Source organism: Sardina pilchardus, chromosome 19 (genome assembly GCF_963854185.1).
Source record: "Sardina pilchardus chromosome 19, fSarPil1.1, whole genome shotgun sequence".
In the NCBI taxonomy this organism is placed as follows: Eukaryota; Metazoa; Chordata; class Actinopteri; order Clupeiformes; family Clupeidae; genus Sardina; species Sardina pilchardus.
In genome coordinates, this window is record NC_085012.1 from 15130742 (window position 1) to 15156137 (window position 25396).

Sequence of the window (25396 nt, forward strand, 5' to 3'; positions counted from 1 at the left end):
AGTCTTTCACAGATCTGCAGCACAAGCCCCTGTTGGTGGACCTGACCGTGGAAGAAGGTCAGAGGTTAAAGGTTATCTATGGTTCCAGCGTGGGGTTCCATGTGATTGACGTGGACTCTGGGAACCCGTATGATATCTACATCCCGTCCCATGTAAGTGGTGGGGAGTGGGTCCGAACCACCCCTTAGCCCTCCCCCACCCCATCTCGAGGGTTAGCTCATTGATCTGACCTAAAAAGGGGAGGTTGTCCTGCTTGGTTTTTATGTATTTCTTGTTGACCATCTCGGAATAGATTGATGCTTGATCACATTTCCTTCAAGTAGTTGATAGTTGATAGTATTTTGTAATCATTACTAAACATGTCTTGACATTTGGCATCGCACTTGAAACTGTCTCTAGTTTTATGGCCTACTGCTCTATAGGACATATAATTGTCATTTCTGATACTTGACATCAGCAAGCTACAGTGTATAATCAACTGAATGTTCATAATCAACTAAATGCTTAATGTCATTGATGTTCTCATACATGTACAGCATATGTTAAGTGTACTGTGTGTACTGTATACAGTTAAGAGATGAATTTTGTTAACATTTGAACAACACTCATCTCCCCGCTCTACGACCTTTGACTAACCTCTAAAGCTAATAAGCACGTCAGACGTCATTCTAAGCCAGAGCATTGAGCGCGAACGCTGCAATCACCTCAGGCACTCCAACGCCTCAAGCTGGCCTCTCGGAGTGAGTTTGCCATAGTGCCGTTAACTGGAGGACAAGTGGGAGATGATATTGTTGCAGCAGTTTCTCATAGGGAGAAGCGCTGGTCATCACTGAAAAAAAAAAAAGAGCGAACGAAACGCAAGAAAAGACAACGAAAGAGATAGTTACCCAAAGTGGGGGAGATGAAAGTGGCGGGGGGAGGGGACAAAAAAAACGAGAGAGAGAGAGAGAAAGAAAGAGAGCGAGAGATGACTGCACTTGCAAGGGAACAGTGGCACCTGGTGGTGGATTTTGTTGTGCACTGCGGCTCCATCTTGACAACCCGAGGCTCATCTGCCACCTCCCCCCCTCCCTCCCCCCATGTTCCCTCCCCCAGATTCAGAGCAGTGTCACCCCTCACGCCATTGTGGTGCTCCCCAAGACCGACGGGATGGAGATGCTACTGTGTTATGAAGATGAGGGTGTCTATGTGAACACTTACGGCAGAATCACTAAAGACGTGGTGCTACAATGGGGAGAGATGCCCACCTCTGTTGGTAGGTTTTTGGTTGTTTCTTTCAGTGGACACAAAAAAAAAGAACGAGTTCCCACTCTCCTTGCAGTATCCCTTGACGCTCAGAGTTGTTAGGTGCGACTTTCCCCCAACCCCTCCCCTAGCACCCTCACCCCCTCACCCCCTCACCGCCCCCCACACTCCCTCCCCTCACCCTTCACTCCAAAGTAGGGCAAAAGCACGATCCCCTTAAAGGATAGGATATCCGTGCTCACCCCCCTCAATCCCCTCCACACACAGACACACACCCAGGGATGCATGACCTCCTCACCTTAGCCCTGTTCACCCCTTCCCTTGCCCCTTAGGACCACACCCCTGCAGCTCTACTCCTGCTTCTGTTCCCTCTCTGGTCCTCAAGTAGTGTCCACACCCTCATACTTCACACATACATGCGCACACATACACGCACACAAACACACACACACACACACACACACACAGTGTTCTTGTCTCTGTGTCACTCATTTTATGTTATTTGTGTTCCTTATTGGTGTCATTTGACAGGCAAACTGTCACTGTCACGTGTCAACTAAGCACTAAGCCTTTTTGAAGAAACTCTTGGGTAGTGCAGACAAGCTCATTTGGAGGGTTTCTGTGAGGTGATGATGTTGTCTCCGGTGTCTGTGTAATCATTTCTGTCCGTCTCAGTGACATGAAACCCCAAATGAGCTTTGGTTTTAAATAACAAAACATCAAACTATGCTCCTATGAGAGTAGAAAGGTAGGATACGGATACATTGTTTTCAATTTGTAGTTTTCCTGGATCCGTTTTCAGACATGACAGAGCCCCTTGAGTGTTTATAGGATATTATAAATATATAAATGCAGAGTGTAGATTTTGTGGTAAAAAAAAGTCTTAACAAATACATTATGTGATTCTAAAGGTATAATGACAAGCCAGGGTTTCTTGCATTGCATCCCCTTGTTTCTATAATTTAGGCAAGTAATGCATTTATTTACATTTTTGGGACCACAAAAAATGTAAAGAAATGTATACAGAAATGTCTGAAGAAACCAGCTTTATGGGATAATGTGCAGGAGCAATTAGAAACAATATTTTTTCATTATGCCTTAGTCACATACTGTAGGCCTAAAATTGCAAACTACACACTGCATCTTTAAATGCCAATCATTGTTTATGGTATAATACAAAATAAATCTCTTAAAAGTCTACTTAGGAGTCTAATGGTAGTCACTTACTTCTAAGGTTCTAAGTAGACCCTTAAGCCTTTGACACATTTTTCTCCAAGACTCTGCAAAAAATCACAAACAGAACTTTTGTTTATTCAACTTTTTCTGCATAACACTACAGCCTGTTCTAAATTTGATATGTATTTGTTTCCATCTTTGTCCTTTGAGAAATGTGGATATGTTTTATGTTTTTGTTTTTCAAATATTTTGAGGCTTTACCATGTAGGCTATTTTTTTGCCTCTGACACAACTGCAATGCCCACTAATGCCCCTGCCCCACAAAAGAATCAGAATTCATTCCATTCATATTTGAGACTTTACCACTGGCCAGAATATGTTGTCAAAATGAATCCGAATTGTACTGTAGGTCTTAGTAGCAAAACTGTTATTGTCCTTGTAGCATTGGAAACATCATCCTGACATTCCACTAAAGGTCTCAAGGCCTTCCTACCTGGGCATCTCTCTTCGTGGAGGACCCATTTGGTCTTTATGTTTCTAGACACGTTCCTTTAAGTCAATAGCCACATACTGTAGGTATCATCAAACAAAACCTAGAATCTTTCAATTCCATTCACCTCCCTCTAAAGCATTTATAAAGGAAACAGGGATCAGCCAAGAGTGAATCCCATACTGTTTGCGTGGCTCAGAAACTGCTGCAATAATTGCCTCCTGATAAAGTGGGTTTGGTTTGGGCACCCGCCCATTGGCATTGGGCATGCGGGCTGCTGGTCCAAACATGCGGCCACTGGTCAGGGGTCGCTGTTGGCAAGTCAGAAGTCGTCGAACCAAGGGGGGGTTGTTGACAGACGTGTGAAAGGCGTTTCCTCTCGTGAGAGTCAGCAGTCTCCTGTCATGTCTTCTCTTTTGTCCCCCATCTCTCTCCATACCTCCCTCCACCCCCCTCCTCTTGTCCAATGTAGCCTACATCCACTCCAACCAGATCATGGGATGGGGAGAGAAAGCCATTGAGATCCGCTCCGTGGAGACGGGACACCTCGACGGAGTTTTCATGCACAAGCGAGCTCAGCGACTGAAGTTCCTCTCTGAGAGGAATGACAAGGCAAGTTAACTCTATGCGTTATGACTCTCTGAGCTGTTCGGATCTGAACAGCTACAATAACTTACTGGACAGCTACAGTATATGTGACCATTCAAAGCGAAATCAGTCGTTTTGCGCACAACGTTATTTTGAGAAAATCAGCAATAACAAACTTCCGGGTTAAAATGTTGAATTTCACGTTTTTGCATAATTCGACTGTATACAGTCTACTACAGTTTCATATCGTGAACGCATTTCACGGAAAAACATACGTTTTGACTGTTAAACCTGGCGAAGATTCAACACATTTGCTGTCATTCCCGTTGTGCACGCGCCGCTTAAAAAGGTGATTTCTCCTCTTCTGGCATATCGTGACAGGAGAACCATGTCAACTTTGGATGCAGTTATCTTAGTGATAGTTTGTGTAATACCCTCGATATACATGTCGTTGGAAAGCTTAGTTTATGGCCGTTCACGTGAGCACAATAACTTAATTTAATACATTTTACCGAAACGATTGGTTCCGCTTTACAGGGTCACATATAGCTTTAATCCTGTGGTAGCAAAGGTACATAGCTGGGTGTTCCAACCACAACATAAAGCACCATTGCCTCACCAAAACATGTCCCTTCATATAGCATAAATAGTTGTCCAGTCCCAGTAACTCTCCTTCCTCTTCTCTCCTTCAGGTCTTCTTTGCCTCCGTCCGTTCAGGAGGCAGCAGCCAAGTTTTCTTTATGACCCTGAACAGAAACTCCATGATGAACTGGTAAATTGTCATCAGCCATCACCCCATCATCATTAACAGTTGTTGATGTAAGGCAGTTTGAGAAAACGTGAAGGAAAAGCGGAAAAGAAAAGAAATGGAAATCACGGTTTATAAAGAACAATTAAGACTAACATGAGGATGACATTGTAGTCCACCATGAGCAGCATAATCTTTCCAGAAAACCCATCAGGAGAGCATATTATGAGTCAGAAAATCAGTTGGAAGGAGATTCAAGATGCCACCTGTCATGGAAGAAAAACCCTTTCCGAACTCCAAAAAGCAAATTCGGCCTCTCTGAGGTTGTCACTTGTGTTTTCCAAACAAATATTTATTTCCGTTTCTTTGGACTTGCAAGAGAACGATGTCCTATGCTTCAAATTAAGTGTCTTTGTGAAAGAAATGGTTTAGTGCAAATAAGATATGACACTTTTACTGCAGTGATATTTTGCAGTAGGGTTGTACAGTTACACCTGAATGATAGAAAGGATATGTGTACAGGGTGGTATGTGTATTAAACTTCAAACTGTCAGAACCTTGTCTGTTGTGAAACACATCACCACCACCATTTTGTTGTAAGGCTTTCCTGAAGTCCTTCACAGTAGCTGTGCTGGAGTGTGTCTGTGAATGTGCATGTTTGAGTGTTTGAATGGGTGCTTTTTATTGGAAAAGCAATGCCACATCACTGGAAAACAAAGATTTTTGGAGAGAAAAAGACTCCGTCATGAGACGGTTTGAGATGTATTTATCATCATAGTTCAATGGTAACTGTCATCCACTGATTCTGGCCTACCCTTTGTTCAACCATTTTCTCCCTATTGGTGTATAACCCTACAATGATCTGCCATGAGATGGGTATATCATGTAACAGCCATGTATAGTAATAGCCAAAAAAGGAAAGTTGGAATCAGGTGAACTGTGAGTATATTCTCAGTTCTCCAGTAGATGTACATGCTCATCCTACACCTTTCTGAGTTCCTTCCCTCACACCTCGTCATAATCAATGTTCATTTGTGCGTTGAACACAGGGAACCCTGTTACCAAAATGAACCTTCAGTGCAACTGTGACTAAATAGGATAAATGCTGATACTCAAATACGTGCACCAAGAGAGCCTGAACAGAGAATAGCAGTGAGAGCTGTGAGTCTGAAAAAGAAACTACTGAGTCAGAGAATGGAGAGGTCCTGTGTAGAGCTTCCTCCTAACCTACCTCGTTTGTTCTTTTCTGTTCTCCTATCTTTAATGCTTCATAAGACTGCTTTTCCTGAGACAGTAAATGCATTGTCTCTATTCAAAAGATCATGCAATAGTGATCTGAAAAAAAAATTAAACCTTGACTAAAGTTGGATTTGTATCGTTAACAATATTTACAAAGAAGCAGTCAAAATGCAACAATATGTGCATCATATTTTTAATTCCCAATTGCCATGTAAGTTAATCTGTTTGGCCAGAGGAATTGTTTAATTGAATCTAATCAAAGAATGAACATTCGAAAAATTTATGAGAACATCATATGGACCAGGGAAGCCTCTGTGCCAAAAATGATGCTCCATCCAAGAGCCAAAAATACTTTCTGAGAAGACATTTCACTCATGTTTCCTACTCATTAAGAATGAAAGTCAGACAAAATATGAATGAAATTAATTATCAGCTTTTCATCTCACAATATTATATGGATTAAATGTTTTAATCATTTCAAAATAATTCTATTCCTATGTACATTTTGTTTATTTTTTTGTAGTAAAAAAAACTGTGAAAATGGGTGTTTGAGTGAGAAAGTGTGTGTGTGTATATGCGTGCGTGCGTGTGTGTGTGTGTTTGCGTGCCTGCGTGTGCGCTTCTCCACAGGCGCGTTTAAGCATGGGTGGGAGTTCACTATTTTCCCTAACAACACAGGGATATAACAAAAGTCACAGCAACAAAATCTATGGTATGAGGACATTTGTCATTTTCTTTCAAGCACTGCCTGCAATTTGGATTCTGTATTTCTACACTCATTTCTATGGAGTTTTATAATAAGTTTGTTTGCGCTTACTTTGATGAAATCTGGATTAATATCAATAAAAATATGTCAAATGTAAATTGTTGTAATAATAAGTTTAGCTAATTACTAGATTGTCAGAGTTCAAATATTCATGATGGGAATAATTAGACTATCTTTTCTCAGTGGCTGATTTTAACTGTAAAATGCACATAACTGTTATAAGTGAGGACTTAGGTCTTATTAAAATGATTCCAGTATGGCTTATTTATACAGCCACACTGAAATATACTTTAGGAAGTTGTAGGCCTACCTGTTCATACAAGATGGATGATCTGAATGGAGACAATTCATGAGAGTACTGCCTTATGTCAGCATTGAGAAACGTACATTGTGTTTTACCAGAGACTTGACATACACTGAAAACGTATGTCAGTATCTATAGTCCTGCAGGAACTATTCCATTTATCCTGTGACATTCTCCAAAGCTGCATAAAACAGAGCTCTTTCACAAGTCGCAGTTACTGTTGGAGGCTGGTAATGGAATGTTCTTATTCATGCCCTCTCCATTTCATTATGTTATTCCTTTTCATGTCAGTGCAGTGAACAGGGTGTAGCCTACACTTCTCATGTTTATTGAGCACACTCTCTCACTGTAAAAAAAAAATATATATACTTGTGATTGGAAAACTCACACACTGAGGATTCCCCCTTTTTGGTCTGTATTCATTCAAACTGGTAGTAAGAAATGTTCATGAATATGATCCACTGTGTAGAATATTGGTCAAGTTTTGCTTTCCCATCTTAGTTATTGTTCAGTATACATCATCTATCTGGAATATTTTTCCCAACAAACTACAGTGTTACTTTTTTTCTAGACAGGTTATTTTGTATCATTTTATGAGAATAGTTAGTATGTCTGAAAGTGCTATGAAATCTCTATTAGAATGTCAGAGATTATTAAATATCAGTGCTTTATGTAAGGACAATTTATCCGGTTTCAAAGGTTTCACCAGTACTGTAAAATGCTTTCTTCATAATCTCTTTTTATGTCTGCTTCTCCTATAGGAAAATGAACTTATTTGCCCATCTTTTTCTTTTTGTGGTGATGTTACCTTGGTCTTTGGTTTATTTTGCACAAGATTAATATTTATGTTTGAGGGAGGAAGACATTGATAATAAATGGACAACAGATAATGACATAATCTGGGTCCTGCAAAGGTTGGCGTGAACTCTGCATCAAACATTATCATTTAGCAATAAAGTGCACAACTGTTTTACGCAAGTGTTTTTCACTTTCAATTATTTCCCTTTACCTGGATATAAGGGATCATTGTCAAAGCAGTAGCTTCTCGATAATGGTTCCATCATTATCTCAACACCTGTCCATATTTTCCCTCTCACACTTTATTTTCAAAAGAAATTGATAAGACATAGCAATGTTTTTAAATAAATTAATACATTTTAATAAATACATTTTGCCACGTGTTTGTGCTTTGCTTTCTGTGCAGTTCATATTGATTTATTAGTCAAACCCTGACATTGAAAGGTTGATTTCAAAGCCCATCTGCATTTTCCAGAATTGCATAGGCCTAGCCTACATGATTAAAAATAACCTAGATGAACTTTTAAAAACTGCACAAATTTCTCACATAAAAGTTAACTTTCTCTTACATTTTATAGGTCTAGCACATTGGCTGCAGAATCTATGAATTCTTTTTAGGCCCTACCTGCTGATGATATGGCCAGGCCTTGATTTACCCTAAGACCAACCAAAGACAAAGGCCATTCCAAGGCAGTCCTGTTTATTTTATGTTTCAAAATAGGTACTGTTTATAAATACATTGTTGCACATATTTGATGCTATTCGTAACCATGCAATGCAACCAATTTCAGACTTTGTTTAATGTGAACGCCTATCTGCTATGACGCATACTTTACTTTGAAGCACAGCGGAACTCTCCTGTTCAAGTGCGGAAGCTGAAAGGGAGTTGGCCCTCCCACCGCACGAGTTTTGCAGTAAAATTGAGTGCGCTTGCGCATTTACGCTCCTTTTCTCTTGTGCGGTAAGTGTTGCATGGCGCATGCTTCCCTCATCTGAAAAATACTTTCTAATCTTTGTGCCTTTACTGTGAGTAATTGATGACATACGGTACCATTTCATTTCCCCAGTGAAGGGGCATGTTAAAGTTTGCTCCAAAATTGTGATTTCGCCCGTATCTGCCGAAAAGGCGCTTGGGTGCGCGTCCGTTTTTAATATCTGTAGCAAGCTATCTCTGCGATGATAAATGAAAAGCAGGCATGAGGCCTTCCGCGCGCTAGCTGTACTGACTTGTCATGCTAGCTGGTGAACGCATTGGAGTTGTAGCTAACGCAAGTTAGCGAAATGTGGATGCTGTTAATTGATGTAACGTAAACTTTTTATGCCGAACAATTTGTACTCCTTTATCGTGCTTTATGTGTTATTGACTTGTATGCGTATAGTATAACAAATAACCAGGCTTAACTTTCGTTCTACATTGAATGGAGTAGTCTCTTTGGAGTCTAGTCTAGCGCATGTTCAGGCACCGTAAACTAACATTAGCCAAGCTGGCTAGCATTAGCTAGCTTCACTTAGCCCACCATGTCGCGTTGGTATCAGGGAGCTAGCTACTAGAGTAATTGGCATTTGAGAAATGGCAACTGTCTTGCTTTTGTCCAACCATTTCTTAAATATGTTTAGCTCAAAGTAGTGACGTGTGTGAATGGCCGAATAAACTAATTGAAAAGCCTATTTAAACGTGGCTTTCGGTGTTTGCAAGAACTCTCTAAGTTAGCAGGTTTGAATTGATGGCCACCTAACGTTAGCTCCTTCACTGACCACTGAGTAACGCGAGCTATTTAGCTGGTAATGAGTTGTAAGCAGTGGATGCTCAATTTGTTGTTTTACTGGTCACAAACATACTCCTTCACCGTCACTTGTAGTAGAGCTATAATTGATCACTTTAGTTGAATTGACCATCGTTTCTGTGTTCATCAGTGAGTCACAGCCACTCTTGGCCTAGCTTGTCCTACCTAATGTGCGCTGTTGGGTTGTGCCATAGCAAAACATTGAGTTTATTAGGGAAGAGCATGATCATGTTTTCGTTTTGACTTAAATAAATCGGCCGTTCTTATGGCTTCAATATAGTTTATGATGGTAGTTTGTGTTGACATGTCAACTGTGTGGTACCTGATTAAATTTGTCATGATGCGGCAAGTTACAGAGAAGGACAACTTTCCGCTTCCCTACCCAAAACCTCGGGGAAAACGGGGACACGTGGACAGATCGCTAACATGTTTTCATTTCTTCACGCTTTGACAAGTCTTTGTTTATCGGTTTCTGGTAGAGCAGTGCTCTTAAACTTGAGTCCTGAGGTGTTCCCTTTACCTAAGATGCCTGGTGAACTTAAAACTGATCTTTTTCCTACTCAGCTGTGATTTGTCTTGGTTTTCTATGTACCAACAACTAAGCCACAAGCCCATTTCACTCCTACTCACGCATTTCCTTATTTTTTTTTCCAGTTCATCAAAACAACCCCATAATGTCAGACCCAGATCTTGATTTCACAACTGGCGATGCCGGGGCCTCTGTCACCTATCCCCAGCAGTGCAGTGCTCTGCGTAAGAACGGATTTGTGGTGCTAAAGGGACGCCCTTGCAAGATTGTTGAGATGTCCACCTCCAAAACTGGCAAGCATGGTCACGCAAAGGTAAAATGCTTGTCTCATCATGGAGTTTCTCTTTTTTTTTTTTTTTTTTTTTGCCTGATTAAGTGTACTTAACGTCATTTCTGTCTTTTTAGGTTCACATGGTTGGTATTGATATATTCAACGGCAAGAAATATGAAGATATTTGCCCCTCCACCCACAACATGGACGTGCCCAACATCAAGAGAAATGACTTCCAGGTTGGTCCTCAAAAAATGTTTTGTACAGTTTTATGTTATGTTTATGGGATTTGGCAGACACTTGTCCCAAATGACGTACAAATAAAACAGTACAATTGTTAATTGAACAGTCTGACCAAGTTGGTCACAAGTTGGTCAGACTGCATTAGGGAGAATGGCAATAACACACTATTAATTCAGTCACGAGCCTGATGAAAATAAAGGACTAGCAAATAAATGGTAATGTCCATTCAATCATAATAACAATGGGCATGGTAAGGCTACACATTGAGGTGAAAACGATGAACGTCAATTCAGTCAACAGCCTAATCAAAATAATACCATAATATACAAACTTGAATGTACCCTTGGTTTGTTGTGCAAGAATTAACTTGACTTGTCAATAAAGAAAAAGCATGCATTTTCAGCTCAATTTAAAAGCAGTTAGGCCTCTACCCTTTGCAGTCCAAGGGTTTAGTTTTGGACTCTGGCTGTTCTAAAACCAATGAACCTTCTGCATGTTGATCCAGTACTTCACTCGAAGGCTTATTCACACTCTTACCCCTCCTGCAGCTGCTCTCCATCACAGACGGCTTCCTGTCCCTTCTGATGGACAACGGTGAGGTTCGTGAGGACCTCCGTTTGCCTGATGGTGATCTGGGAAAGGAAATTGAAACCAAATGCGACAATGGTGAAGAGATTCTGGTAAGTTTTTGGGCCCCTTTTGCTTTGGTCTTTACATTTATAATTACTTATTTTTAGTCTTTGTTTTGTTGTCCTCTGCTTGTGTCTGTTGGTTTTTGGCATGTCAGTCCTAATGCAGATTCTTTAATTTAATGAAAACGTTATTGTAATTTGGAATTGAACTGGAAGCCTTAAGGTTGTTTTGGAAGGTAGCGAACTAGGAATTCCCAAGGAAAGTCACTCCATAATGGCTTTTTGGGGGGGTACAATTTGGACAGGGTGCAAACACTTTCCTCAGACTTCATCCACCCCAAGTTTTTGTTTTTAACACAATTCCCTTTTAAATGTTTAACGGTCAAGACAGCAGGCTTGCAACTTAGAATCTTGTCCGGTGAGGGGACGATGTACACCTGACGTGTTTTGCGTAACCATTCACACAAATCACATGACTATGCAATTATCAGCAATGTAGAGTGTATCTGCCAAAAACAGCAAGGCTAGTAAAGCAGTTATTTTAGTCTCCCTGTTGCACCCATTGTTGACAGGCTAGTAGTAGTGGAAGTCAAACTCTTGCAGTCTTGGAATCAAGAAACTTCAGACTGAAGGTTCAATCAGAAAGGGGAACATGGGGTTTCTGCATAACTTTCAGATTGCAGATGTACTGTTTACATTAGAACACAATGTTTACCGACAGCGTTAAAGTCATTCTGTTTCATGAGCTTAAATGCCAGTTGTGTAGTTGATGGGCAGGTGTTTTGGACTCAAACTGAATATTGGGAATGTAACCTTAGGCTGATCCGTGAGCCTGTCCTATAAGTCCATCCTGTTGTGCATCCGTGGGTTGAGACATCAGCTTAACAGGACTTGAGTGCTGTCAACATTGCTGATTTGCTGATATTTTGAATCGTTGTCCATAAATGGAAACTAAATTTGGAATAGCACAAAGTTTAAACACCCACAGCTCAAATCTAGTGTATGAATTGAGATTTTTGCCCCAATCTTAGTCCCCAGTCTCATCAGTCTTGACATTTTGGTGGTGAAAGGATGGAATGTCCTGGTCATAGTCGTCTTGCTGTGGCAATGAAGCGAAACCTGTGGATTATCCGACTTTGTTTATTTTGTGCTAACTTGGTGATCTACATGGATGTTTCAAACAGTAAGCCAAAAATCCAGCCCTTGGTCCCAAATGATCAGTTAATGTATCCATTAGTGCTCATTCTATGGTAATAGTTAAATAGCTAAAATTAGTTCTTAGAACATCATTAGTTCTGGCCAGTGCAATGCTTTTGTTAAAGGCATAGTTGTTCAAGTAGTGCTTGACTACGACATGAGTCAAGTGTCAAGGTGTACAGCTTTCAATACAAATTTTTGATTTATGCTTATTTTGTGCTTCGTAGGTTTAGCTTTAGGCTTAGCATCAGCAGTACTGTTGCAATGCTGGATTTAGAGTGGGTGTGTCATTGAGCTGGGAATTGTATCTGCATAGATGTGCACAAACCTTAAAGCCTAAGGAATGGATGAATGAATGGATTTGTCAGTAAATTGCCCTTCTCTCTTCTACAGGTCAGTGTGCTGGCAGCCATGGGCGAAGAGGCTGCGGTGGCCATCAAGGCCATGAACAGCAAATAAGAGGAGGGACTGGGCTGCTCGGGCTGCAACATGATCCACTATAACATTGGTTTTATTCTAATTGTCACCAAAGCTATGGCCTTCACCAACAACCTCAAATCATTTTGTCGTGATTAATTCATTTTTTCTTCTCCTTCCAATACTGTGCTGGACTTTTTAACAACTTTTCACGTTGGATTGGTTGGCATTCTGCCGAATCACTGAGGTTTCGTTTTTATTATTCTTTTACTCAAGCTTTTATTTCACATTTTCTTTGGTCATTCCTTTGTTTTGCCTTTGAGATGTTATTCTTGCCACTTACATTCCTGAATGTTCAGAAAATAATGGGATCCAGTTTTTGTATGATTATTTTTTTTATATTACTTAGAATGAAGAGAGCAGAATCTATGCCTTTTGGGGGGGAATATGAATTTGAGTTGGAGAGGAGGAGTTATGGTGACCACCCAAATTTCATATTCCCATCTCTGGGTGCCATACTGTTTCCTAACATGGTCTTTGCCGTGTAGGCGCTGAGGTCATTTGCCCAAGATCAATGCCTTTCCTAAAGTGACATGCTGGGATGGTGAAAGTTAGCACTTAAAGAACAGGCTTTGAATACCACCAAGAAACATTTCAGATTACTAAAGAATAAACACAAAGAAAAAAAGGAAACTTCAGTGATTTCTCTTCTAAATGCCAGTCTGTGTTGTATAGAAGTTGAAGGGATGTGATGGCCATGCGCAAATACCTCTGTACCACAATAGCCGCCAACTTGTTTGGCTGTCATTGGCAACCTACAATAAAGTGTTGAAGCCTGTATCTGTCTCCTATAATAGGTAGGCTTCTCAACGTTGTGTAAACAACTCTTTTTCAGTAAGGTTCTTTCAGGGGGACTCTGCTCTAAGGGGTGGTGTGGTTTAAGTTGGAAATTTATTTTGTTCACTCGAGGCCTTTGTTACCTGACTGGAGATGGCAAAAAATAAAGAAACTAGAAATAATTCAATTCTCTTGTATTTGTGTAGTAGTATAGTGTTAGTAGTTAGATATGTAAATCATAAATGTGTCAGCATTTATGTGGCCTTACTATAACTAACTTTGGGTTACTTCTCTACTGAAGGTACTTTTGAGATGTGTCCAAGGTCCTTGCTCAGTTCATCCTTTGAGGTTTTACTATTCAGTAGATGTGTCAAGCCCTGGGAATTCACCTGATTGTCTTGATCTTCCTGCTGGCCATTCAGCCAAATGCTGAGCGATATGGCTGTTGGCGGAAGGTGTTCAATTTGATCCATTGACTAAATGCGACCCGTCAGTAAAGTTCCAGATGTGCTTCAGCCTACTGTTTAACAGGCCACTGTTGTATGTTTTACAACAGTAATTTCTTTCTTTGGGTATGGCTTTCCTGTTTTATATATGTACACTTAAGTTGGAGGTTGTCTTGGATACACCTCAGAGTAAGAATGCACATGGAATGCCCTGGAATATGGACATTTAATATTTTTTACTTTCAGAGATATTTTTTTTCTCCAGTTGATAATCCCAGTGACTGCAGCTGTCGAGTCGTAACACCCAGTGGCACACATTCAGTTTCCGTTCCAACTGAATGTATAGTTTAGAGGGGGAGAACCAGCTTAGCAGCTGTTGTACAGTCCAGTGGTGTCAGCTTGGAGCTCTGTTGAAGCCTGGGTGCCAATTTGTGCCCCACCCTGCATTGCCTGACTCAGGCTTGCCGACACAGTGGCGTAAAGATGAGTCATGCATCTGGCTGTCTCTACCCTGCCCCATTCCTCACAGCAACAGTGTCTGTGCATAACAATTACAATGCATTCCTAAGCCTTTGTGTGTGCATGTACAGTCAGAGTGAACTCCAGTGCTGACCTCTGGCCCGGACAGAAGGCTCGTAAAATGAACCTGATACTGATAGATCTAAAAAAAAAAAAAAAAAAAAATGAAATCAAGAAGCTGCATGTCTTCAGTATAAAGTTGCATTTGATGTGTGTAATGACATTAGAAAGTGAGTTTTCTTAGCAATATGAACACATCAGGTTTGTCCAGAGAGTCTTCGCAGTGCGCACTGAACAACAGTGAAGGTCTAAATGACAGCCAAAGCAATAGCTTTCACATGTCCTTATCCCTTGACACCACGGCTATCAGACTGGAGACGCTCTAAGGGTGTGCACAGCGCTTTCCCGCCACCCTTAAAAAAAATCATTAGACTCTTTATGGCTGCAAAAGTGGCGTTGAGTGTTTATTTTTATTTTAAAATATAATGGCGTTATCGTGTTTTAGGCATACGCCGCTTAAATTAGGCTAAGTATGCAATTATATCCTGTCAGCACGTCAAGGTAAACAGGTAAAATGATTAAAAGCTTGGGCAGAATAGCCTATAGGCCTACAGTTTGGTTAATACCTGAATCCTTAAACGCATAGCCTACTTTGCTCTGTGTAAACTACATTTTTTATTTTTCTAGATTATTCAACACTATTTACGTGGAGGAAAATAAATATAATAGGACAAGCATTATGTTCTATTTTTTTCTATTCGACACCAATTGTTTAAGCATGTCCTTAATGCATGTGGAATTGCTGTCTTCTGCCATGGTACAGTTGTATATAGGCTATATAGGTAAATATAATATTTCAAATGAATGTTAAATTATTTGAAAATATGCAAACAATTTGTAGTGGATCAAAACATTCAACAGACCTACAACATTTAGCATTTAACCTATTTGTAGAAACAATGATGGTTTGTAAGTTACAATATAGCCTAAATTATTTTGCCTACATTTTCAGGAGGAGGCCTACATTTTCCAATCTTCTGTTTTACAGAACCTATAGCTTAAGTCAACCAACCACAGTAGAAATCCAGGTCTCCTGTCCTCTGTTAGCATATCCTCTACAAGCAGTCCTCTTTCCCTGTCCCTACATTTCTTAAGTGCTGTTGTATTTTTTCAAATTCCTGAGCTTCAGCTAATTTCTGCTTTACTTTAAGTGAATCCAAGTTCACTACTGATGATCCTAAAACTATTTTTTACATTTTTCAACAGTTACAGTTCAAATTTCACTTTCACAAAACCAAGTCTCCTTACTTTGATAAAGTTCAGCTACATCAGCCCAGCATCCAGCAACGATTACATTTCTTAAGTGCTGTTGTAATTTTCCGAACTCCTGAGCTTCAGCTAACTTCTGCTTTGCTTTAAGTGGATCCAAGGCATGAGATGATCCTCAAAATCCTCCATTTCTCAACAATAAGTTCAAATTTCACTTTCACAAATCCTAGTCTCCTTACTTTTATAAACTTCAGTTAGGCTACATCAGCCCAGAATCCAGCAAAGGATGAAATTGGCTGAAATAAAAAAACAACTGCTGTGACACTAACTTTGGAAAGATGATCAGGAAACGTAAAAATGGATGGGATCACTTCTTCCCTTACATGGACCGTCTGTCCAGTCATGTCAAAATCCTCAGGTTTAAAATGACAGCTGCAGAGCAGTGTTGCTGGAGTAAACCTCTCTCTCTCTCTCTCTCTCTTCTCAGTGCTGCTATGCCTTGCGCCTGAGTTTGTCAGTTGGAAATCTACACACAAAACAAACCCTCTTTAATTTTGTAACGCAAATAGGTAAAGGGTGAAAAAGGTGTGATAGTTGCATGGAAATGGGGACATGCTAATCTGGGAGAAAATGTTTAAAGATATTTTTTTAAAAGTAAGTTAAAACACACACACACACACACACACACACACACACACACACACACACTTTTTAGTCACTATTTTTACTTTTCAGAATTTTTGGTCAACGACTCCCGGGACACAGAAATACTACATGAGCTAGTCCAACCACTGTGTGGTATTGCCTCCCCCCAACAAAAACATGCTGCTTTAAGAACCTTCTGTTGAGATGTTCTGCACTGCACTAAATTTGTAGCCTAGAAATCTAGATGCACCCTAGCGGCAAAAATATTTTTTGCCTAGCGGGATGGTCTAGGGTCGCACCGTTAAGGCCAAGCCTGCGTTCGACACCAAGTTAGTCGGTCCAATCAGAACACTCTATCTGTGTACGGAGTCCTTGAGCTCACCTTCAGCTTCCGATATTGATGCCATAGGGCTGGACCATGCGTCCTCGATCGACGAGTTGGGTGTGAGACCGTGTTGCACAACCATAGAGAAAAACGAAAGATGGATGAGGCTAACGAAGCGCGCTCGTTTGAAGCGTGCTCGCTTGCTCGTTTGGCTTTGGAAGAGTTATACTTGGGCTTTTCTTTGAAGGTTGAGCAGAAATAAGCACTCAAGTCATTATTTTTAAAGAAGGATGTATTTGCCGTTTTCCGCCCGGCTATTGGTCACAAATGCTGGCCTATTACGTGCAGAGGCAGTTTGAAAGACAACTGTTCATCCCATCCACAGGCTTCAGCTCTGTGAATGGTCCGACCCCTGTATAGTTTGGCTTGCCAGGCTACTAAATTTGATTATCCTGGCAGCATTTTAGTGACTGTATACCAGTGTTGTAGTCAAGTCACTATGAATCGAGTCCAAGTCTAGGTTCGAGTCTCCAGTGTTCAAGTCCGAGTCAAGTCCAAGTCATTTAAAAAAAAAATCCGAGTCAAGTCCGAGTCGAGTCCACTACTCATCCGAGTCAAGTCCGAGTCGAGTCACTATTGATTCAAGTCTAGTCCCTATTGGTCAAGTCGAGTCCGAGTTATGGCTAAGAGTTGTCTAAAAGCGTATTGGTATTGCGCAACCACAGTACACTAAATGGAATCGTAATGCCTTGGGTCATTTCAGACAAACAGGCAAACAGATAGTAATTATTTGCGCACCGCAATGTCGCAGGACAGACTATGTGACTGCTAATGACATATTACAATTATAGCCTAATGACATAAAAAAAAAATCGAGTCTATGTCTCAATTTCCGAGTCCTGATAGTCTAAATGTACGAGTCAGAGTCCAAGTTCGAGTCATTCGGTGCTCAAGTCCAAGTCAAGTCACGAGTCTCTAAATTTAGCTAAAGACTCGAGTCCTGGACTCGAGCACTACAACACTGCTGTATACCCATCGACCTGTAGGATGTGGTGTTTAGCGAAAGATTGACCGCATGGGATATTGAGAAATATCTTTGCAGGAACGTCTGTTTGTGTGTGCTGTCTGTTATTCACATCTCAAACCAATTACATTTATTTCAACAGGTGTCTTGCTATGGTCACGAGTAAGTGCAGTAGCAAGTGTGGCATTGTTTGTATAAGTAATGCAAAATATATCGGTAAATAAATATATTGGTAAAATTGGCTCCCGTAGCCTCCCCCGTCTGCAGGCTTGTGTGTTAACCGCATATCTTTCGAACCATTCCTGGGATTGATTTCAAACTTGGCAGGTGTCTTGCTTCAGGTACAAGCAAGTGCAGTGTCAAGTTTGACGTTGTTTGGTTAAGAAATGCAAAAGATATCATTAAATATATTGGTATAAGAGGCACACATTGGGTTTCTTTGCTCTAGCCACTCCCCCTCTCACACAGCACAGTGTGGGCCCATAGACAGGAGGGCACTGAATCAGGGCATAGCATGGGTCAAGATGTTTGGATGATTATCATGTCTGACGTCAACAATAAAAACTGCAGAAAATGATCCTGGTATGCTACCCAATCTAATAGTCACATAGTGCAGTTATAGCCGACAGAGGGCCGTGAAGTCAATGCAGAAGTAGGCTATCGTTCACCCTGTTACGAGTTGATGAACCGCTGAAATGATTTTGGAAACATTATTTTAATGAACAACTCTTTAGTGTTGCTTCAAGGGGAGGTGGACAATTAGTGTAATTCCCCAAATGGTGGAATATCCCTTTAAGAAATAACAATCGAGCAGAACAGTTCATAACAACAACATATTGTAAAGACAACATCTCACCTGTGAAATGTTATAATTTTTTCTTTACTTTTCACATTTCTTCTATAATTAGAAGAACCAATTAGCCTAGCACAAAAGCCTGGCATCATTTGAGCTGCTCAGGGGCTGGTTCAGATCTAGAACTCCAAATGACTGGAGTGAAGAAGCACATTCGTGAATGAATTTACATTGTGCGGAAGGCCAACATGTATTATGCAGCCTAATTTGCGCGGCTCTCGACGAAATGGAACGAGCCTACTCTTTGGTGCTTTAAGCTCCTCCTATGACAACGTAACTTCCTTTTCCTCTCTCCTCTCGCTGAAATGGCGCCGGTAAGATTTTCTTGTGGCTACTTGGTCATGTAATAAATGTATTTAGACGTGATGTTATTGCTAAGCAAAGAGGAGTAATACACACGGTAATAGTGTATGTGCGGCTATACGTTGTACCACCAATTAAACGCGAATAAATCAGCCGTACGGAAAGTCGGTCCACATTAACATGACACGTGGGACTTCAGGGCTATCTGTTACTGTGTTGCCGCAGCTACATTCACGCCAAGTCACAAAGAATAATGTCATGGACCTAGAAAAGAATGCCTTAGGAGAAACTATTTCTTCCGTTCAGAGTAGTAGGCTATGAAACTGACATGAATGAATAAACATAGACATTTCTGTAATGGCCTTTCAGAGTCATAGTTGTGTAGAGTCCTGTGAATTGTTTGTAACTACCGCTCTGGTGCCTATAATTACACAGAAAAGACAGATCGTCAAGACTACTACCAAGAAAAGCAAGAAGGGGGCTTCTTGGAAATACACCCTTGACCTCACACATCCAGTTGAGGATGGAATCCTTGATTCTGCTAATTTTGTAAGTTTTTTGGATGTTGAGTTGTTAACAGCTGTCATGTATTAAGTGATTACACATCTTGATTGTTTAAACATTCATATGACTTTAAATTAATAATAATACAAAAATGGAGTGTGCATTGGTACATGATTAACCTGGTCTGCTGACTAGGGTCCCCTTCCCTAGTTGAAAGCCTAGGGTTATCTTCCCTAGTGTGGTCATGTTTCCTTGTACCTAACAGGAGATCTTCCTGAAAGAGAGAGTGAAGGTCAATGGAAAAACTGGTAATCTGGGAAATGTAGTCCAGATTGCACGCCTGAAGAATAAGATCAATGTCACATCAGAAAAGCAGTTCTCCAAAAGGTGAGATTCCATCTAGTTGAAATCTAATGTTCAGTATATTATTTTCATTATGTCCACACTGAAGGACCAGCTACTTAAACATCTACACATTTTCAGGTACCTGAAATATCTCACCAAGAAGTACTTGAAGAAGAACAATCTGCGTGATTGGCTGAGAGTGGTGGCTTCGGACAAGGAGACGTATGAACTGCGCTACTTCCAGATCAGTCAGGAGGATGACGACGAGTCTGAGACCGAAGATTGAAGCTGAAGCTTTTTACAGCCAGGCGATAGTTGACTGTGATGGCACATAAGACCTGAGGTGTTCACACTGTAGCCTGACATTTGTAAATAAAGATGGTTATCTGACACATCATCTGGATCTCCCGTATGGTCTTTATCTTGGTCTGGTTGTCTGGAGGGATTTAATACCCTTTATATGGTCAATTTGGGAACATATGACCCCTTTGTTGTACAGAAGTAAAAATTAATATCTGTTAATCATTATGAATGGGTACTCTTATTTTAGTAACCAATACAGAGTTAATCTCAGATTAGAGATTAGATCTAGATTCAGACCTGATACAAAGCAATGGAAGCCAATATCCACTACATAAACATCTATGTATCAATGCTCACATGGTTTAGTAAGGGAGTATAGAATGCATATCTATATCTTAAACAGAATGTTACCATATATGGCCATCATGGTTAAACTAGCAACACAGATGTTACTTAAATTCCAAGTGAGATGTAACAGGCAGATATTTAGAACACTGCTATAAAATGTTGGACTGAGTTTTTTGATAATCTTGATTAATTCATCTTGTGTTCGTGGTGATATATCAGTTGACAATCAGCTGATCAACCATGATGCTGTGCCATACCAGTTTCTCTGGCATGGTTCCCTTACTGCAGTAATGGGCTTCCTACAGCTAAGCAACACCTAATAATGTTACTCCCCCATGTTTCACACTTAATCAGGGAGTGTTAAGTATTTCCTTGACACATTAAAGTGTTTATCACAATGCTCATCAGGGAAGTATTAATCAATGCATCAAGCATTGTCCCAATAGAGTGAGCCTTCTGATCCTTTTGGGTGTCCATGACTTGTTTGTTTATATAATAATGTTTATGTTTATCCACATGCTTCTTGGGACTGGGAATAGTAATGACACTGACTGGAGAGATTAAATTCATGTCTTCTACAAATTCTGCATCTGTAATGAAATGCCTGAAACAGGATACATATTGTACAAGGGAAGTATGACAAGGGTGAGATGTTTCATTCTATTTTTCCATTGGGAACCTATAATGCCCTCAGCTGTTGATGGAAATGTGTTGATGTTCTAATTACTCCATGTCATGAGGTGTTGAACCCTGCACTTTTGAACTGTCTTTTGTTTTCTTCTCCTTTGATCATGGCATGATCACCTGATTCAGAATAGAGAGGTTGGATTAAATCTTATCAGCAGTAGAAACTCCAGCCCAGCAGCCAAAGATAAACCGTTTAAGTGAAGGACTACCCTATGACTATGCAAATGATTGTGGTGTAATAGTTGGTGAAAAACAGTATAAATACAGTGTAGGCTACCTTTAGGCAAGCACAACATACTCAGTCTTGCCTGTTTACCAGACAGTCAAACGTGAGGCTCCGGAGATGTTGACAACTGCTGGAAGAGAAGCGGAAGCGATGGCATGGTCCAAGGCCAGGACCAAGAGTGAACGGTTTCAGGCCACCCTGGCTGGCCTCCTTGAACTGGAGGTCCTCAGAGCCAAGCACAAGCAAATGGTGGAGATGGCGCTGGGAAGCAGCAACCATAGGGCTAAACCCTCACAGGACGTTCGTCCGGGATCCTACCAGTACTGGCTGGATGGGAACTCATCTAGGCTGAGATTGACCCGCAGTCTTTCGGAGGAGACCTTCGATGACTTGGAGAGATGCGAGACGGCTCAGAGCTGGTCAAGGCACTCCTCGGAGGACCTTCTTCTAGATAGTGTAGGCCATAGTGATGAAGGCCCGGGGCCAAGGGTGCAGCATGCTGCTGCTGCTTGGGACGACAGCAGCTCCAGGGCCAGCTCTGGGTTCTGTGAGGACGACATGAGTGAGATGTGCAGCGAGGACGCGGACGTCAGTTTCCTCTCGAACTCGTTCGCCCCTCTGTTCGCTCAGAATGCCCCTGAGGTTAGCGGAACTCTGAGGCCCATTGCGATGAAGAGGGCCGAACAGCACAGGGAGGTCAGAGACGACGGCGCTGCCAGCAGCTGCAGTCAGGAAGTTATCCCACAGGACGGCTTCTTCTTGGTGGCCAGCCTGTACCCAGACTCGCGCTGGCCGGACGTGTCGGAGATACTGCAACCGCAGGTGGTCCTGGAGTCTAGGTACCGCTCGGACTTGCGCTCCCACCAGGGGGCCGAGGTTTATCGCTACCCCAGCCCGCTGCATGCTGTGGCCCTGCAGAGTCCACTCTACGCTCCTCGGGGTCCCATCAACCTGAACAGGAGCTTGGAGCGTAGCACCTTGAGGCCTGGGTTGCGGCCGGCCTCTGTCTATCTCTGCTCACACTTTGACTTCGTAGGGATCAACTCCGAGTGTTTACCCACCAGCATGTCCTTGGTGCCCCCAGGGCGGGCTTGTCAAATGCTTCCCCGAGTTCCCTGTGAGAAGCACAGGCTGGAGATACTTATCACACGGCTGGCAAAATGCAGCCAACATCTTAAAAATCAGCCACCCGTGCCAAGGCCACAGAGAGGCAACCCAGCATCCAGCCTTCATCGCACGTGCTCCATGGGCAAAGGAAGGATTTTGGACAGTAAGCATAAAGCCCTGAAGAGAGGTGAGAAGACGAACACAATGTCAGACTGTACCTCAGTGTCTTCCCCTAGGACCCTCCAGAATATGAAGAGAGCCATGTGTACCAACCAGAGTGCTGGCGCGGCGAGAGGAGATGCTGACACAGAACTGCTGTCTAATGCTCCAGATGAGGAATGTGTTGGTGTCTCAGGCAGCAAGAAATCGAGGGAAGCACAAGACATGGACAATCAGGAGGAGCAGGCATCACCTGGAATAGGGATTTTCTCCCCTGGGTGCACTAGGAGAAGGTCCTCTGTTGTGTCTGAACTACCCGTGGAACTGGCCAGCTTGAGGGTATAACATCAAATGGCCAGCACTCACTGATCAGTCATTCAAGATTAATTTTGGTCATGCATAGGCCTAGGTACAAGGATTACAACTTTGACGTGTATAGGCCTAATTGTAATTTTGATCTGTGGATAAGGCTAAGGCCTTTCTTGTGTGTGACTGATCTGGAATAAAATTATTATTTTTAATCAAAGAATGGTCACTGACTCAAGTGTGTATGTCTGGTATAGGGAGAATAGTTTTCTTCCTTTGGTGTGTTACCCATCATCATCAATATGAATGGAAGCTTAACACCTGCCATATTAAGGGAGTGAGCACAAATAAAGTCATTTACAGATGAAAAATAAGAATGCGAAATTGAAAAGAACAGGAAACCTTAATTTGCATCGATTTCACCAGGCTTTCACCAGGAATAAATCTCGAAAAGAAGCCAAACAACAACGACAGAAGTGGTGAATCATAAGCCTTGGCTCCATCCTCGGCTCGTTTTCTACGTTACTGAAAATTCTTCTTCATCCACCAGGTGTCATCAGAGATCATTTAATTTGCTGGAAATAATCTGGTTTTAGACGTTTAGCATCTTCTACCAAGGCTTTGAAACGCATTCAACATTTCCGTGATCATATTAGGCAAGACCACGGCGTCACAATGTGTATCAATTCATGGGTTTCATCAGGTCCCTTTCCACAGGTGTATTAATCAAGCACCATGCAGTCTGCATTGATAATCAAGGTGCTTGATTCTATACACCTGTGGAAAGGGACCTGATGAAACCCATGAATAAAGTGATTTTTCATGTTGAGCAACAACCTTCCTGTAGTAGGCTATGATGACACATATGGTAGGCCTAGGATATTTAATGCAACACACGTGAAGAAGCTGACAGGAATATTTTATCCTTTTTGCTCAATAGCAAGTTTTTATAGCGAGAAGAGACGTTTGTTTATTTTGCCCTAAGGGAGGAGAGCGAGATGTTCTCACATCGGTGCCTTTTCATCTATTTGGAGCTGAAACTCTGCAACCATGGGGATGCATGCTACTCTCCAAAATAAGCAGTGATACAAGAATGCCTACAATCTGTTTTCTCTAGTGGCTAGGAGGAATTTCACAACTGAATGGGAAGAATTAAGTCCCTTCATATGTTTGACAAGGAACAGACAAATTAATTATTCAAAAACTCTTCAGTGACTTTATGGCAAACATGTAATGTGTGCATTCTTGTCAAGGGCCTGGTTCTTATTTAGACTTGGATGTACTACTTTTCTGAATCTGCTTTTTATATTCATACTATGATGGCTTTTTATTAATGATGTAATTCCATACCTATGGATGTTTTGTTATGTTTATTTTGTCTTGAAAGTGAGTGTGTTATGTTTTGTGTGGGTGTGTGTGAGAGAGAGAAAGAGAAAGAGTGAGTGAGCGAGCGTGCATGTGTGCCTGCCTGCCTGCCTGCCTGCCTGCCTGCGTGTGTGAAAGAGTGTGTGAGCACCTCGGCACATTTAAGTAGACAGGTTGACGGAGACCACACCAACTCCTCAAACCTGAAATAAGGAGGTGAGTTCATATGGAGCACAGATGTAACTGTTTTGACTGGGCTCTTAGAAGATCCTTAGAAGAATTCCAGCCTTTCAATCTACCAAGTTGATATATAATATTATAATATTGTATATATAATTTTACATCGAAGATGTTTGCATATTGTTCTGCATATTTGCATATTGTTTGAACCGAAAACAGTGAAAAACATCTTTCACAGCATTTTCAATTATTGCTAACATCTGTAGAGTTGATGTACAGAATCTTTTGTCAGTTGTGCCAGTTTTGTAATACTGATACATATATATTTAGTCTCAACCCCCCTCTATATAGCACGGTCTGAAACTGTCTCATCGGCTGCCCACTGACGCCACCAGATTCAGACCTTGTAAAATGTTTACTTCAAAGAGCCCCACCTGTTCCATGCCAGCTGTCAGAACCTCTTCTGCCTCTTCAAGAGAAGTCTGGGAGGCACACAATAATTCATCCTTCCACATTTTTTCCACAGACTTCACTTGGGCCCTAACTCTTAAAAGGCCAGCTCTCGGGCATCACCCCAATTCAGATGTTTTTGAAGGAAGGTAAACACTGGGGGGATTTGTGTATTTCAGTTCTCGTCACCCTGCTGAGGGCCTATCTCAGTATACCAGGCTTCTCCTGGACCACAGGAAAATAGCTGAACTCTAACTGTATTCATCAAAGGAGAATTTATAATCTGCTCCTGTCTGATACGATTTTAATCAAAAAGTCTCCATGCAATAAATTCAGTGTTGTCAGTTGTAGAACATTAAAGCATAATGCACTTTATGTTTCTGTAACCAGGGATGTAACCTGGGACATCCCCTGCTCTCAGATAACAGGGATGCCCTAGTGATTCCAGATGCATGCCATCTACATGTATATGTTATTTTGTTGCTTTATATAAGGGAAAGAGCGCAGACACTCATATGCCATGCAACTACAACTTTTCTATAGTTGATCAACTATATAACTAATTATTCAAGTTCAAGTACTTACATTTATGGAGTCAGATTAATCATAGTTTCTTGTAATATTTATCACTGCTTCACCAGCATGTACTAATGTTGAATACACGCAACACAACTCTCACCCTGAGGCGTGCCTGGGCCATCCTTTACAAAGTGGCCATTGTAGGTGGTAGCTGCTATTGTTCTCATGAAAACTGCCATTATGCAATAC

General features: G+C 41.4%; 3 protein-coding genes across 9 annotated transcripts in view; all 3 read left to right on the forward strand.

Moving 5' to 3' along the window:
* Positions 1-6350, forward strand: part of tnikb (TRAF2 and NCK interacting kinase b) — a 52299-nt gene extending 45949 nt beyond the window's left edge. For all 4 annotated transcript variants that reach the window (XM_062521823.1, XM_062521824.1, XM_062521822.1 and 1 more), the window contains 4 exons: positions 3-152; positions 1096-1255; positions 3384-3523; positions 4192-6350. In XM_062521823.1, the coding sequence (XP_062377807.1) occupies positions 3-152; positions 1096-1255; positions 3384-3523; positions 4192-4275 (534 nt within the window). In that variant the 3' untranslated portion in view covers positions 4276-6350. The remainder of the gene's footprint in view (positions 1-2; positions 153-1095; positions 1256-3383; positions 3524-4191) is intronic.
* A 3442-nt stretch (positions 6351-9792) lies between these two features.
* Positions 9793-13265, forward strand: eif5a (eukaryotic translation initiation factor 5A). The gene is made up of 4 exons (XM_062520664.1): positions 9793-9980; positions 10073-10177; positions 10730-10861; positions 12404-13265. The coding sequence occupies exons 1-4, from the start codon at positions 9813-9815 to the stop codon at positions 12467-12469; spliced, it is 471 nt and encodes a 156-aa protein (XP_062376648.1). The 5' UTR covers positions 9793-9812; the 3' UTR covers positions 12470-13265.
* A 5340-nt stretch (positions 13266-18605) lies between these two features.
* Positions 18606-22856, forward strand: rpl22l1 (ribosomal protein L22-like 1). Of its 4 annotated transcripts, XM_062521349.1 has the most exons (5): positions 18637-18659; positions 19084-19197; positions 20688-20793; positions 20962-21026; positions 21155-22856. In XM_062521349.1, the coding sequence occupies exon 5, from the start codon at positions 21179-21181 to the stop codon at positions 22670-22672; it is 1494 nt and encodes a 497-aa protein (XP_062377333.1). In that variant the 5' UTR covers positions 18637-18659; positions 19084-19197; positions 20688-20793; positions 20962-21026; positions 21155-21178; the 3' UTR covers positions 22673-22856. The 4 variants fall into 4 exon arrangements, with proteins under 4 accessions (XP_062377334.1, XP_062377333.1, XP_062377331.1 ...); XM_062521350.1 differs by lacking the exons at positions 20688-20793; positions 20962-21026; positions 21155-22856 and adding exons at positions 19418-19539; positions 19636-19894 and having other exon boundaries at positions 18606-18659; XM_062521347.1 differs by lacking the exon at positions 20962-21026.
* The last annotated feature ends 2540 nt before the right edge of the window (positions 22857-25396 follow it).